This window comes from Dendrobates tinctorius, unplaced genomic scaffold (genome assembly GCF_039654945.1).
Source record: "Dendrobates tinctorius isolate UK_male_01 unplaced genomic scaffold, ASM3965494v1 ptg000651l, whole genome shotgun sequence".
Classification (NCBI taxonomy): domain Eukaryota; kingdom Metazoa; phylum Chordata; class Amphibia; order Anura; family Dendrobatidae; genus Dendrobates; species Dendrobates tinctorius.
In genome coordinates this window covers 27466-41647 of record NW_027362302.1, presented here as the reverse complement: position 1 = coordinate 41647, position 14182 = coordinate 27466, and the positions used below count along the sequence as shown (strand labels likewise).

Here is a 14182-nt window from a genome sequence, read left to right as displayed (position 1 = left end):
CTGTAATACAACGTCCCGGGCTAACAGGACACCATGTAATAATGAGATAAAGATCTGATGAGTCTTGTGATGGCGTCAGTGGCTTTATATACACCTCCATATATGATCACAGGACTCCTCACTAGGTGCCCCGTCCTCTGCAGCTCTCTCGCTCCTCCTGAGCTACCACCCCACCTCCCCCCCCCCAGCCTCTCCAGCTTCTCCCAATCTATACCCCCCCCTCCTCTGGAGCTCTCCAGCTTCTTCCGAGCTGCCCCCCCCGTCCTCTGCAGCTCTCCCACTCCTCTTGAGCTGCCCCCTGTCCTCTGGAGCTCTCCCGCTCCTCTTGAGCTGCCCCCTGTCCTCTGGAGCTCTCCGGCTCCTCTTGAGCTGCCCCCTGTCCTCTGGAGCTCTCCGGCTCCTCCTGAGCTGTCCCCTGTCCTCTGGAGCTCTCTGGCTCCTCCTGAGCTGTCCCCGTCCTCTGGAGCTCTCCGGCTCCTCCTGAGCTGTCCCCGTCCTCTGGAGCTCTCCGGCTCCTCCTGAGCTGTCCCCGTCCTCTGGAGCTCTCCGGCTCCTCCTGAGCTGTCCCCGTCCTCTGGAGCTCTCCGGCTCCTCCTGAGCTGTCCCCGTCCTCTGGAGCTCTCCGGCTCCTCCTGAGCTGTCCCCGTCCTCTGGAGCTCTCCGGCTCCTCCTGAGCTGTCCCCGTCCTCTGGAGCTCTCCGGCTCCTCCTGAGCTGTCCCCGTCCTCTGGAGCTCTCCGGCTCCTCCTGAGCTGTCCCCGTCCTCTGGAGCTCTCCGGCTCCTCCTGAGCTGCCCCTGTCCTCTGGAGCTCTCCCACTCCTCCTGAGCTGCCCCTGTCCTCTGGAGCTCTCCCACTCATCCTGAGCTGTCCCTGTCCTCTGGAGCTCTCCGGCTCCTCCTGAGCTGTCCCCGGCTCCCCTTCCTCTGAAGCTCTCCGGCTCCTCCTGAGCTGCCCCTGTCCTCTGGAGCTCTCCCACTCCTCCTGAGCTGTCCCCGTCCTCTGGAGCTCTCCGGCTCCTCTTGAGCTGTCCCCGTCCTCTGGAGCTCTCCGGCTCCTCCTGAGCTGTCCCCGTCCTCTGAAGCTCTCCGGCTCCTCCTGAGCTGTCCCCGTCCTCTGGAGCTCTCCGGCTCCTCCTGAGCTGTCCCCGTCCTCTGAAGCTCTCCCACTCCTCCTGAGCTGCCCCTGTCCTCTGGAGCTCTCCGGCTCCTCCTGAGCTGTCCCCGTCCTCTGGAGCTCTCCGGCTCCTCCTGAGCTGTCCCCGTCCTCTGGAGCTCTCCGGCTCCTCCTGAGCTGTCCCCGTCCTCTGGAGCTCTCCCGCTCCTCCTGAGCTGTCCCCGTCCTCTGGAGCTCTCCCGCTCCTCCTGAGCTGCCCCTGTCCTCTGGAGCTCTCCCACTCCTCCTGAGCTGCCCCTGTTCTCGGAGCTCTCAGGCTCCTCCTGAGCTGTCCCTGTCCTCTGCCCCTGTCCTCTGCAGCTCTCCCACTGCCTCTGACGTCCTGATAAAGCCTGATAGCAGGTGTGTCGGGCCCAGAGAATAACTATTAGCAGCTGACATGCTTCAAGCATCGCTGGGACTTGCGGTTCGCCAGTATGTGGGGATAACACACGGGTAAAGCTGTCTGCTGTTCGCTTGTAGACTCAGCCACATTGGGGGGTGATGACTACCACCCTGATCATGTGCAGGACGGGGGGGTGATGACTACCACCCTGATCATGTGCAGGACGGGGGGTGATGACTACCACCCTGATCATGTGCAGGACGGGGGGTGATGACTACCACCCTGATCATGTGCATGACGGGGGGTGATGACTACCACCCTGATCATGTGCAGGATGGGGGGTGATGACTACCACCCTGATCATGTGCAGGATGGGGGGTGATGACTACCACCCTGATCATGTGCAGGACGGGGGGTGATGACTACCACCCTGATCATGTGCAGGACGGGGGGTGATGACTACCACCCTGATCATGTGCAGGACGGGGGGTGATGACTACCACCCTGATCATGTGCAGGACGGGGGGTGATGACTACCACCCTGATCATGTGCAGGACGGGGGGTGATGACTACCACCCTGATCATGTGCAGGACGGGGGTGATGACTACCACCCTGATCATGTGCAGGACGGGGGGTGATGACTACCACCCTGATCATGTGCAGGACGGGGGGTGATGACTACCACCCTGATCATGTGCAGGACGGGGGGTGATGACTACCACCCTGATCATGTGCATGACGGGGGGTGATGACTACCACCCTGATCATGTGCAGGATGGGGGGTGATGACTACCACCCTGATCATGTGCAGGATGGGGGGTGATGACTACCACCCTGATCATGTGCAGGACGGGGGGTGATGACTACCACCCTGATCATGTGCAGGACGGGGGGTGATGACTACCACCCTGATCATGTGCAGGACGGGGGGTGATGACTACCACCCTGATCATGTGCAGGATGGGGGGTGATGACTACCACCCTGATCATGTGAAGGCCATTACATAAGGGATGTAGTGAGCACAATACTCAACAGGCCGCGCCACGCTGCTCCACCCAGCGAATAGTAGCGGTGGAAGAGTGACTGCACAGGGGCACCTATTACATCAGCAGCTGACGGGGTACAGGAGCACCCCGTCACACGACCCGGACGCTGCTGTCTGCGATTACACGTCACTGTCATACCAGGAACAATGCACACAATACTGCTCCTCTACCGGGGGATGGTCAGCGGCACTGGTGGAAACCTGCTGGGAACCAGTTTAGAGATGACTGGGTTTGGCTGTGGGGGTGGCAAGTATAGGTGACTCTTCTCACAAGTCTCCTAGCCAAGAGGAAAATCCACCGGGGCATCAGGACATGGGCATTATACCAGCACCCTGTTCCCTTATTGTCACACTGCTGCAGAACCTCTTTAATACCATGTATCGCTGCACACTGACAACTACCTCTATCAGTCTGATGTCGGCAGGGACCCGGTCACCGACCGTCAGGCAAACCACGTCTCCAGGGACCAGATCTCGAGCAAGAAGGTGCTGAAGCTTCCCATCACGGACACTGCAAACGATGAAACAAGGGTGAATGTGTCGCAGAAGCAATATCTTGCGCACAAAGGCGCCGTGCACAGGACCGCCGCAGAGCAAAGGCGCCGTGCACAGGACCGCCGCAGAGCAAAGGCGCCGTGCACAGGACCGCCGCAGAGCAAAGGCTCCGTGCACAGGACCGCCGCAGAGCAAAGGCGCCGTGCACAGGACCGCCGCAGAGCAAAGGCGCCGTGCACAGGACCGCCGCAGAGCAAAGGCGCCGTGCACAGGACCGTCGCAGAGCAAAGGCGCCGTGCACAGGACCGCCGCAGAGCAAAGGCGCCGTGCACAGGACCGTCGCAGAGCAAAGGCGCCGTGCACAGGACCGTCGAAGAGCAAAGGCGCCGTGCACAGGACCGTCGCAGAGCAAAGGCGCCGTGCACAGGACCGTCGCAGAGCAAAGGCGCCGTGCACAGGACCGTCGCAGAGCAAAGGCGCCGTGCACAGGACCGCCGCAGAGCAAAGGCGCCGTGCACAGGACCGCCGCAGAGCACAGCACAGGAGTCTGCAAGTACTCGGGCTTCAACCTCTACGCTCGTTCACAGGCAGCAAGCGGTGATCTTGTTAATATCTACACATGTATCTATGACCGCTCATAAAACAAAACACAATGGACCCGGTCACATGACCACAGAGAGAATTTAGGGTTTTTGTCAGGATTATTGGATTACTCACCAGTTACATTCAGGGGGAACCAGTTTATTTAACTCCTCGAGAGATTTTTCTGAGCGATATTCCTGAAGATATAAAAGAATGAGATCAGGATTAGATCCGCTGCAATCCGGTGCACCTGAGGCCCGTTCACCCCCGCAATCTCCTGCACCTGAGGCCCGTTCACCCCCGCAATCTCCTGCACCTGAGGCCCGTTCACCCCCGCAACCTCCTGCACCTGAGGCCCGTTCACCCCCGCAACCTCCTGCACCTGAGGCCCGTTCACCCCCGCAACCTCCTGCACCTGAGGCCCGTTCACCCCCGCAATCTCCTGCACCTGAGGCCCGTTCACCCCCGCAATCTCCTGCACCTGAGGCCCGTTCACCCCCGCAATCTCCTGCACCTGAGGCCCGTTCACCCCCGCAATCTCCTGCACCTGAGGCCCGTTCACCCCCGCAATCTCCTGCACCTGAGGCCCGTTCACCCCCGCAATCTCCTGCACCTGAGGCCCGTTCACCCCCGCAATCTCCTGCACCTGAGGCCCGTTCACCCCCGCAATCTCCTGCACCTGAGGCCCGTTCACCCCCGCAATCTCCTGCACCTGAGGCCCGTTCACCCCCGCAATCTCCTGCACCTGAGGCCCGTTCACCCCCGCAATCTCCTGCACCTGAGGCCCGTTCACCCCCGCAATCTCCTGCACCTGAGGCCCGTTCACCCCCGCAATCTCCTGCACCTGAGGCCCGTTCACCCCCGCAATCTCCTGCACCTGAGGCCCGTTCACCCCCGCAATCTCCTGCACCTGAGGCCCGTTCACCCCCGCAATCTCCTGCACCTGAGGCCCGTTCACCCCCGCAATCTCCTGCACCTGAGGCCCGTTCACCCCCGCAATCTCCTGCACCTGAGGCCCGTTCACCCCCGCAATCTCCTGCACCTGAGGCCCGTTCACCCCCGCAATCTCCTGCACCTGAGGCCCGTTCACCCCCGCAATCTCCTGCACCTGAGGCCCGTTCACCCCCGCAATCTCCTGCACCTGAGGCCCGTTCACCCCCGCAATCTCCTGCACCTGAGGCCCGTTCACCCCCGCAATCTCCTGCACCTGAGGCCCGTTCACCCCCGCAATCTCCTGCACCTGAGGCCCGTTCACCCCCGCAATCTCCTGCACCTGAGGCCCGTTCACCCCCGCAATCTCCTGCACCTGAGGCCCGTTCACCCCCGCAATCTCCTGCACCTGAGGCCCGTTCACCCCCGCAATCTCCTGCACCTGAGGCCCGTTCACCCCCGCAATCTCCTGCACCTGAGGCCCGTTCACCCCCGCAATCTCCTGCACCTGAGGCCCGTTCACCCCCGCAATCTCCTGCACCTGAGGCCCGTTCACCCCCGCAATCTCCTGCACCTGAGGCCCGTTCACCCCCGCAATCTCCTGCACCTGAGGCCCGTTCACCCCCGCAATCTCCTGCACCTGAGGCCCGTTCACCCCCGCAATCTCCTGCACCTGAGGCCCGTTCACCCCCGCAATCTCCTGCACCTGAGGCCCGTTCACCCCCGCAATCTCCTGCACCTGAGGCCCGTTCACCCCCGCAATCTCCTGCACCTGAGGCCCGTTCACCCCCGCAATCTCCTGCACCTGAGGCCCGTTCACCCCCGCAATCTCCTGCACCTGAGGCCCGTTCACCCCCGCAATCTCCTGCACCTGAGGCCCGTTCACCCCCGCAATCTCCTGCACCTGAGGCCCGTTCACCCCCGCAATCTCCTGCACCTGAGGCCCGTTCACCCCCGCAATCTCCTGCACCTGAGGCCCGTTCACCCCCGCAATCTCCTGCACCTGAGGCCCGTTCACCCCCGCAATCTCCTGCACCTGAGGCCCGTTCACCCCCGCAATCTCCTGCACCTGAGGCCCGTTCACCCCCGCAATCTCCTGCACCTGAGGCCCGTTCACCCCCGCAATCTCCTGCACCTGAGGCCCGTTCACCCCCGCAATCTCCTGCACCTGAGGCCCGTTCACCCCCGCAATCTCCTGCACCTGAGGCCCGTTCACCCCCGCAATCTCCTGCACCTGAGGCCCGTTCACCCCCGCAATCTCCTGCACCTGAGGCCCGTTCACCCCCGCAATCTCCTGCACCTGAGGCCCGTTCACCCCCGCAATCTCCTGCACCTGAGGCCCGTTCACCCCCGCAATCTCCTGCACCTGAGGCCCGTTCACCCCCGCAATCTCCTGCACCTGAGGCCCGTTCACCCCCGCAATCTCCTGCACCTGAGGCCCGTTCACCCCCGCAATCTCCTGCACCTGAGGCCCGTTCACCCCCGCAATCTCCTGCACCTGAGGCCCGTTCACCCCCGCAATCTCCTGCACCTGAGGCCCGTTCACCCCCGCAATCTCCTGCACCTGAGGCCCGTTCACCCCCGCAATCTCCTGCACCTGAGGCCCGTTCACCCCCGCAATCTCCTGCACCTGAGGCCCGTTCACCCCCGCAATCTCCTGCACCTGAGGCCCGTTCACCCCCGCAATCTCCTGCACCTGAGGCCCGTTCACCCCCGCAATCTCCTGCACCTGAGGCCCGTTCACCCCCGCAATCTCCTGCACCTGAGGCCCGTTCACCCCCGCAATCTCCTGCACCTGAGGCCCGTTCACCCCCGCAATCTCCTGCACCTGAGGCCCGTTCACCCCCGCAATCTCCTGCACCTGAGGCCCGTTCACCCCCGCAATCTCCTGCACCTGAGGCCCGTTCACCCCCGCAATCTCCTGCACCTGAGGCCCGTTCACCCCCGCAATCTCCTGCACCTGAGGCCCGTTCACCCCCGCAATCTCCTGCACCTGAGGCCCGTTCACCCCCGCAATCTCCTGCACCTGAGGCCCGTTCACCCCCGCAATCTCCTGCACCTGAGGCCCGTTCACCCCCGCAATCTCCTGCACCTGAGGCCCGTTCACCCCCGCAATCTCCTGCACCTGAGGCCCGTTCACCCCCGCAATCTCCTGCACCTGAGGCCCGTTCACCCCCGCAATCTCCTGCACCTGAGGCCCGTTCACCCCCGCAATCTCCTGCACCTGAGGCCCGTTCACCCCCGCAATCTCCTGCACCTGAGGCCCGTTCACCCCCGCAATCTCCTGCACCTGAGGCCCGTTCACCCCCGCAATCTCCTGCACCTGAGGCCCGTTCACCCCCGCAATCTCCTGCACCTGAGGCCCGTTCACCCCCGCAATCTCCTGCACCTGAGGCCCGTTCACCCCCGCAATCTCCTGCACCTGAGGCCCGTTCACCCCCGCAATCTCCTGCACCTGAGGCCCGTTCACCCCCGCAATCTCCTGCACCTGAGGCCCGTTCACCCCCGCAATCTCCTGCACCTGAGGCCCGTTCACCCCCGCAATCTCCTGCACCTGAGGCCCGTTCACCCCCGCAATCTCCTGCACCTGAGGCCCGTTCACCCCCGCAATCTCCTGCACCTGAGGCCCGTTCACCCCCGCAATCTCCTGCACCTGAGGCCCGTTCACCCCCGCAATCTCCTGCACCTGAGGCCCGTTCACCCCCACAATCTCCTGCACCTGAGGCCCGTTCACCCCCACAATCTCCTGCACCTGAGGCCCGTTCACCCCCACAATCTCCTGCACCTGAGGCCCGTTCACCCCCACAATCTCCTGCACCTGAGGCCCGTTCACCCCCACAATCTCCTGCACCTGAGGCCCGTTCACCCCCACAATCTCCTGCACCTGAGGCCCGTTCACCCCCACAATCTCCTGCACCTGAGGCCCGTTCACCCCCACAATCTCCTGCACCTGAGGCCCGTTCACCCCCACAATCTCCTGCACCTGAGGCCCGTTCACCCCCACAATCTCCTGCACCTGAGGCCCGTTCACCCCCACAATCTCCTGCACCTGAGGCCCGTTCACCCCCACAATCTCCTGCACCTGAGGCCCGTTCACCCCCACAATCTCCTGCACCTGAGGCCCGTTCACCCCCACAATCTCCTGCACCTGAGGCCCGTTCACCCCCACAATCTCCTGCACCTGAGGCCCGTTCACCCCCACAATCTCCTGCACCTGAGGCCCGTTCACCCCCACAATCTCCTGCACCTGAGGCCCGTTCACCCCCACAATCTCCTGCACCTGAGGCCCGTTCACCCCCACAATCTCCTGCACCTGAGGCCCGTTCACCCCCACAATCTCCTGCACCTGAGGCCCGTTCACCCCCACAATCTCCTGCACCTGAGGCCCGTTCACCCCCACAATCTCCTGCACCTGAGGCCCGTTCACCCCCACAATCTCCTGCACCTGAGGCCCGTTCACCCCCACAATCTCCTGCACCTGAGGCCCGTTCACCCCCACAATCTCCTGCACCTGAGGCCCGTTCACCCCCACAATCTCCTGCACCTGAGGCCCGTTCACCCCCACAATCTCCTGCACCTGAGGCCCGTTCACCCCCACAATCTCCTGCACCTGAGGCCCGTTCACCCCCACAATCTCCTGCACCTGAGGCCCGTTCACCCCCACAATCTCCTGCACCTGAGGCCCGTTCACCCCCACAATCTCCTGCACCTGAGGCCCGTTCACCCCCACAATCTCCTGCACCTGAGGCCCGTTCACCCCCACAATCTCCTGCACCTGAGGCCCGTTCACCCCCACAATCTCCTGCACCTGAGGCCCGTTCACCCCCACAATCTCCTGCACCTGAGGCCCGTTCACCCCCACAATCTCCTGCACCTGAGGCCCGTTCACCCCCACAATCTCCTGCACCTGAGGCCCGTTCACCCCCACAATCTCCTGCACCTGAGGCCCGTTCACCCCCACAATCTCCTGCACCTGAGGCCCGTTCACCCCCACAATCTCCTGCACCTGAGGCCCGTTCACCCCCACAATCTCCTGCACCTGAGGCCCGTTCACCCCCACAATCTCCTGCACCTGAGGCCCGTTCACCCCCACAATCTCCTGCACCTGAGGCCCGTTCACCCCCACAATCTCCTGCACCTGAGGCCCGTTCACCCCCACAATCTCCTGCACCTGAGGCCCGTTCACCCCCACAATCTCCTGCACCTGAGGCCCGTTCACCCCCACAATCTCCTGCACCTGAGGCCCGTTCACCCCCACAATCTCCTGCACCTGAGGCCCGTTCACCCCCACAATCTCCTGCACCTGAGGCCCGTTCACCCCCACAATCTCCTGCACCTGAGGCCCGTTCACCCCCACAATCTCCTGCACCTGAGGCCCGTTCACCCCCACAATCTCCTGCACCTGAGGCCCGTTCACCCCCACAATCTCCTGCACCTGAGGCCCGTTCACCCCCACAATCTCCTGCACCTGAGGCCCGTTCACCCCCACAATCTCCTGCACCTGAGGCCCGTTCACCCCCACAATCTCCTGCACCTGAGGCCCGTTCACCCCCACAATCTCCTGCACCTGAGGCCCGTTCACCCCCACAATCTCCTGCACCTGAGGCCCGTTCACCCCCACAATCTCCTGCACCTGAGGCCCGTTCACCCCCACAATCTCCTGCACCTGAGGCCCGTTCACCCCCACAATCTCCTGCACCTGAGGCCCGTTCACCCCCACAATCTCCTGCACCTGAGGCCCGTTCACCCCCACAATCTCCTGCACCTGAGGCCCGTTCACCCCCACAATCTCCTGCACCTGAGGCCCGTTCACCCCCACAATCTCCTGCACCTGAGGCCCGTTCACCCCCACAATCTCCTGCACCTGAGGCCCGTTCACCCCCACAATCTCCTGCACCTGAGGCCCGTTCACCCCCACAATCTCCTGCACCTGAGGCCCGTTCACCCCCACAATCTCCTGCACCTGAGGCCCGTTCACCCCCACAATCTCCTGCACCTGAGGCCCGTTCACCCCCACAATCTCCTGCACCTGAGGCCCGTTCACCCCCACAATCTCCTGCACCTGAGGCCCGTTCACCCCCACAATCTCCTGCACCTGAGGCCCGTTCACCCCCACAATCTCCTGCACCTGAGGCCCGTTCACCCCCACAATCTCCTGCACCTGAGGCCCGTTCACCCCCACAATCTCCTGCACCTGAGGCCCGTTCACCCCCACAATCTCCTGCACCTGAGGCCCGTTCACCCCCACAATCTCCTGCACCTGAGGCCCGTTCACCCCCACAATCTCCTGCACCTGAGGCCCGTTCACCCCCACAATCTCCTGCACCTGAGGCCCGTACACCCCCACAATCTCCTGCACCTGAGGCCCGTTCACCCCCACAATCTCCTGCACCTGAGGCCCATACACCCCCACAATCTCCTGCACCTGAGGCCCATACACCCCCACAATCTCCTGCACCTGAGGCCCATTCACCCCCACAATCTCCTGCACCTGAAGCCCATTCACCCCCACAATCTCCTGCACCTGAGGCCCATTCACCCCCACAATCTCCTGCACCTGAGGCCCATTCACCCCCACAATCTCCTGCACCTGAGGCCCATTCACCCCCACAATCTCCTGCACCCATGGCCCATTCACCACAACCGTGCTCTGCAGTTATCCCCCAAATGAGTAATGCACAGGTATCTTTTCTGACTTTCACTCTTCAGCAGGGTGGGTTATGAGGTCATCATTACGTAGGTTCTGAGGTCATCCGCTTCTCAGTAACCAGTAATATTATTACAGGGTGTTCATCAGGGACGCTGGGGTCTGTGGGGTGAAGAGATGGAGGGCCCGGGGGATGATTTGGCTCTGTGGGCCCCTGAGTAGGGCACAAGGTGCAGGACACCCCAGGGAGGAGTGACAAGGGTTTGTGGCGTAATCTACAACGTGCTGGCACGAGATAGTAGGACAGTGTGTGCTAGGATGGCGGTGTCAATAGCTGGCGGTGCCCTTCATTGCTTCCCCACCCTCAGGTGACGGCTGACAGTTCCTACCTGCACGAAAGCCACGGTCACCACGATTAAAATCGCCTGCGGGGATATGAAATCAGACATTTAAAGAACCAGACACTATCACAGCCCGCGGCGTGGCATCCACCGCCCTGTATCTTACCACGGTGATGCTGACAGCGTCCTCGTATTCCTTGGTTGCAACACTGACCAGAGCGGAGCCCAGCAGCAGCAGGATGAGGGGGTTTGTGAACTGGGGTACCACAAATGTAAAAAAGACACCAACATTTCCATCAGTATGGTGTGACAAGCCGATCAGTACAGGAGACCATGTACTGGAGCGGCTGATAACAGGGAACAAAGGCTGGCATACCGCTCAGCCAGACCGTACCAGGGTGACACTAGGTAGGAGGCTCGTACCTGTCCCAGGTATTTCTTCCAGATGGGATCTGAATTTTCCACCTGAAACTCATTCCAGCCATGTCGGTGGCGGCGCTGGAGCACGGCGCATTCGGACAGCCCGGAGTCCACATCCACCTGGCGGGAGAGGAACATTAGAGCGGGTTAGAACATCCAGCCATTACGGGGTCACGTCCGGGGCCCCCCGCCTCTATATCTTGTTCCTAACAGCTGATAGCTGTAAAGTCCGATAACACAATGGTGGAGGTGAAGACGCCCCACGGACGAGACACATTCCCACACAACAAAGACAATAGCGAGAAGAATGTGCCGGGTACAGAGGGAGGGCGCGGGGACGCTCAGGTAACACGGCCTGCAACAAAATGTCACGGAAAAGTCAAGGAAACACAGACTGCCAGAGGCGCTGCACGCAAGGACTGCCAGAGGGCACTGCATGCAGAGACCAACTGCACGCCAGGAGTGCCAGAGGGGGCTGCGCACAGGGACGACTGCACGCCAGGAGTGCCAGAGGGGGCTGCGCACAGGGACGACTGCACGCCAGGAGTGCCAGAGGGGGCTGCGCACAGGGACGACTGCACGCCAGGAGTGCCAGAGGGGGCTGCGCACAGGGACGACTGCACGCCAGGAGTGCCAGAGGGGGCTGCGCACAGGGACGACTGCACGCCAGGAGTGCCAGAGGGGGCTGCGCACAGGGACGACTGCACGCCAGGAGTGCCAGAGGGGGCTGCGCACAGGGACGACTGCACGCCAGGAGTGCCAGAGGGGGCTGCGCACAGGGACGACTGCACGCCAGGAGTGCCAGAGGGGGCTGCGCACAGGGACGACTGCACGCCAGGAGTGCCAGAGGGGGCTGCGCACAGGGACGACTGCACGCCAGGAGTGCCAGAGGGGGCTGCGCACAGGGACGACTGCACGCCAGGAGTGCCAGAGGGGGCTGCGCACAGGGACGACTGCACGCCAGGAGTGCCAGAGGGGGCTGCGCACAGGGACGACTGCACGCCAGGAGTGCCAGAGGGGGCTGCGCACAGGGACGACTGCACGCCAGGAGTGCCAGAGGGGGCTGCGCACCGGGACGACTGCACGCCAGGAGTGCCAGAGGGGGCTGCGCACAGGGACGAATGCACGTAAGGACTGCCAGAGGGCACTGCAGGCAGAGACCAACTGCACGCCAGGAGTGCCAGAGGGGGCTGCGCACAGGGACGGCTGCACGCCAGGAGTGCCAGAGGGGGCTGCGCACAGGGACGGCTGCACGCCAGGAGTGCCAGAGGGGGCTGCGCACAGGGACGGCTGCACGCCAGGAGTGCCAGAGGGGGCTGCGCACAGGGACGGCTGCACGCCAGGAGTGCCAGAGGGGGCTGCGCACAGGGACGGCTGCACGCCAGGAGTGCCAGAGGGGGCTGCGCACAGGGACGGCTGCACGCCAGGAGTGCCAGAGGGGGCTGCGCACAGGGACGGCTGCACGCCAGGAGTGCCAGAGGGGGCTGCGCACAGGGACGGCTGCACGCCAGGAGTGCTAGAGGGGGCTGCGCACAGGGACGGCTGCACGCCAGGAGTGCCAGAGGGGGCTGCGCACAGGGACGGCTGCACGCCAGGAGTGCCAGAGGGGGCTGCGCACAGGGACGGCTGCACGCCAGGAGTGCCAGAGGGGGCTGCGCACAGGGACGACTGCACGCCAGGAGTGCCAGAGGGGGCTGCGCACAGGGACGACTGCACGCCAGGAGTGCCAGAGGGGGCTGCGCACAGGGACGACTGCACGCCAGGAGTGCCAGAGGGGGCTGCGCACAGGGACGACTGCACGCCAGGAGTGCCAGAGGGGGCTGCGCACAGGGACGACTGCACGCCAGGAGTGCCAGAGGGGGCTGCGCACAGGGACGACTGCACGCCAGGAGTGCCAGAGGGGGCTGCGCACAGGGACGACTGCACGCCAGGAGTGCCAGAGGGGGCTGCGCACAGGGACGACTGCACGCCAGGAGTGCCAGAGGGGGCTGCGCACAGGGACGACTGCACGCCAGGAGTGCCAGAGGGGGCTGCGCACAGGGACGACTGCACGCCAGGAGTGCCAGAGGGGGCTGCGCACAGGGACGACTGCACGCCAGGAGTGCCAGAGGGGGCTGCGCACAGGGACGACTGCACGCCAGGAGTGCCAGAGGGGGCTGCGCACAGGGACGACTGCACGCCAGGAGTGCCAGAGGGGGCTGCGCACAGGGACGACTGCACGCCAGGAGTGCCAGAGGGGGCTGCGCACAGGGACGACTGCACGCCAGGAGTGCCAGAGGGGGCTGCGCACAGGGACGACTGCACGCCAGGAGTGCCAGAGGGGGCTGCGCACAGGGACGACTGCACGCCAGGAGTGCCAGAGGGGGCTGCGCACAGGGACGACTGCACGCCAGGAGTGCCAGAGGGGGATGCGCACAGGGACGACTGCACGCCAGGAGTGCCAGAGGGGGCTGCGCACAGGGACGACTGCACGCCAGGAGTGCCAGAGGGGGCTGCGCACAGGGACGAATGCACGTAAGGACTGCCAGAGGGCACTGCAGGCAGAGACCAACTGCACGCCAGGAGTGCCAGAGGGGGCTGCGCACAGGGACGACTGCACGCCAGGAGTGCCAGAGGGGGCTGCGCACAGGGACGACTGCACGCCAGGAGTGCCAGAGGGGGCTGCGCACAGGGACGAATGCACATAAGGACTGCCAGAGGGGGCTGCGCACAGGGACGACTGCACGCCAGGAGTGCCAGAGGGGGCTGCGCACAGGGACGACTGCACGCCAGGAGTGCCAGAGGGGGCTGCGCACAGGGACGACTGCACGCCAGGAGTGTCAGAGGGGGCTGCGCACAGGGACGACTGCACGCCAGGAGTGCCAGAGGGGGCTGCGCACAGGGACGAATGCACGTAAGGACTGCCAGAGGGCACTGCAGGCAGAGACCAACTGCACGCCAGGAGTGCCAGACGGGGCTGTGCACAGGGACGACTGCACGCCAGGAGTGCCAGAGGGGGCTGCGCACAGGGACGACTGCACGCCAGGAGTGCCAGAGGGGGCTGCGCACAGGGACGACTGCACGCCAGGAGTGCCAGAGGGGGCTGCGCACAGGGACGGCTGCACGCCAGGAGTGCCAGAGGGGGCTGCGCACAGGGACGGCTGCACGCCAGGAGTGCCAGAGGGGGCTGCGCACAGGGACGGCTGCACGCCAGGAGTGCCAGAGGGGGCTGCGCACAGGG

General features: G+C 64.0%; 1 protein-coding gene across 1 annotated transcript in view; it reads right to left on the bottom strand.

Moving 5' to 3' along the window:
• LOC141079311 (calcium-transporting ATPase type 2C member 2-like) overlaps window positions 1–14182 on the bottom strand; it is a 61182-nt gene that overhangs the window by 28690 nt on the left and 18310 nt on the right. The window contains exons 3-7 of the mRNA XM_073565311.1: window positions 10966–11082; window positions 10709–10798; window positions 10591–10626; window positions 3760–3821; window positions 2950–3058 (exon numbers count right to left, since the gene is read on the bottom strand). Coding sequence (XP_073421412.1) covers window positions 2950–3058; window positions 3760–3821; window positions 10591–10626; window positions 10709–10798; window positions 10966–11082 — 414 coding nt within the window. The remainder of the gene's footprint in view (window positions 1–2949; window positions 3059–3759; window positions 3822–10590; window positions 10627–10708; window positions 10799–10965; window positions 11083–14182) is intronic.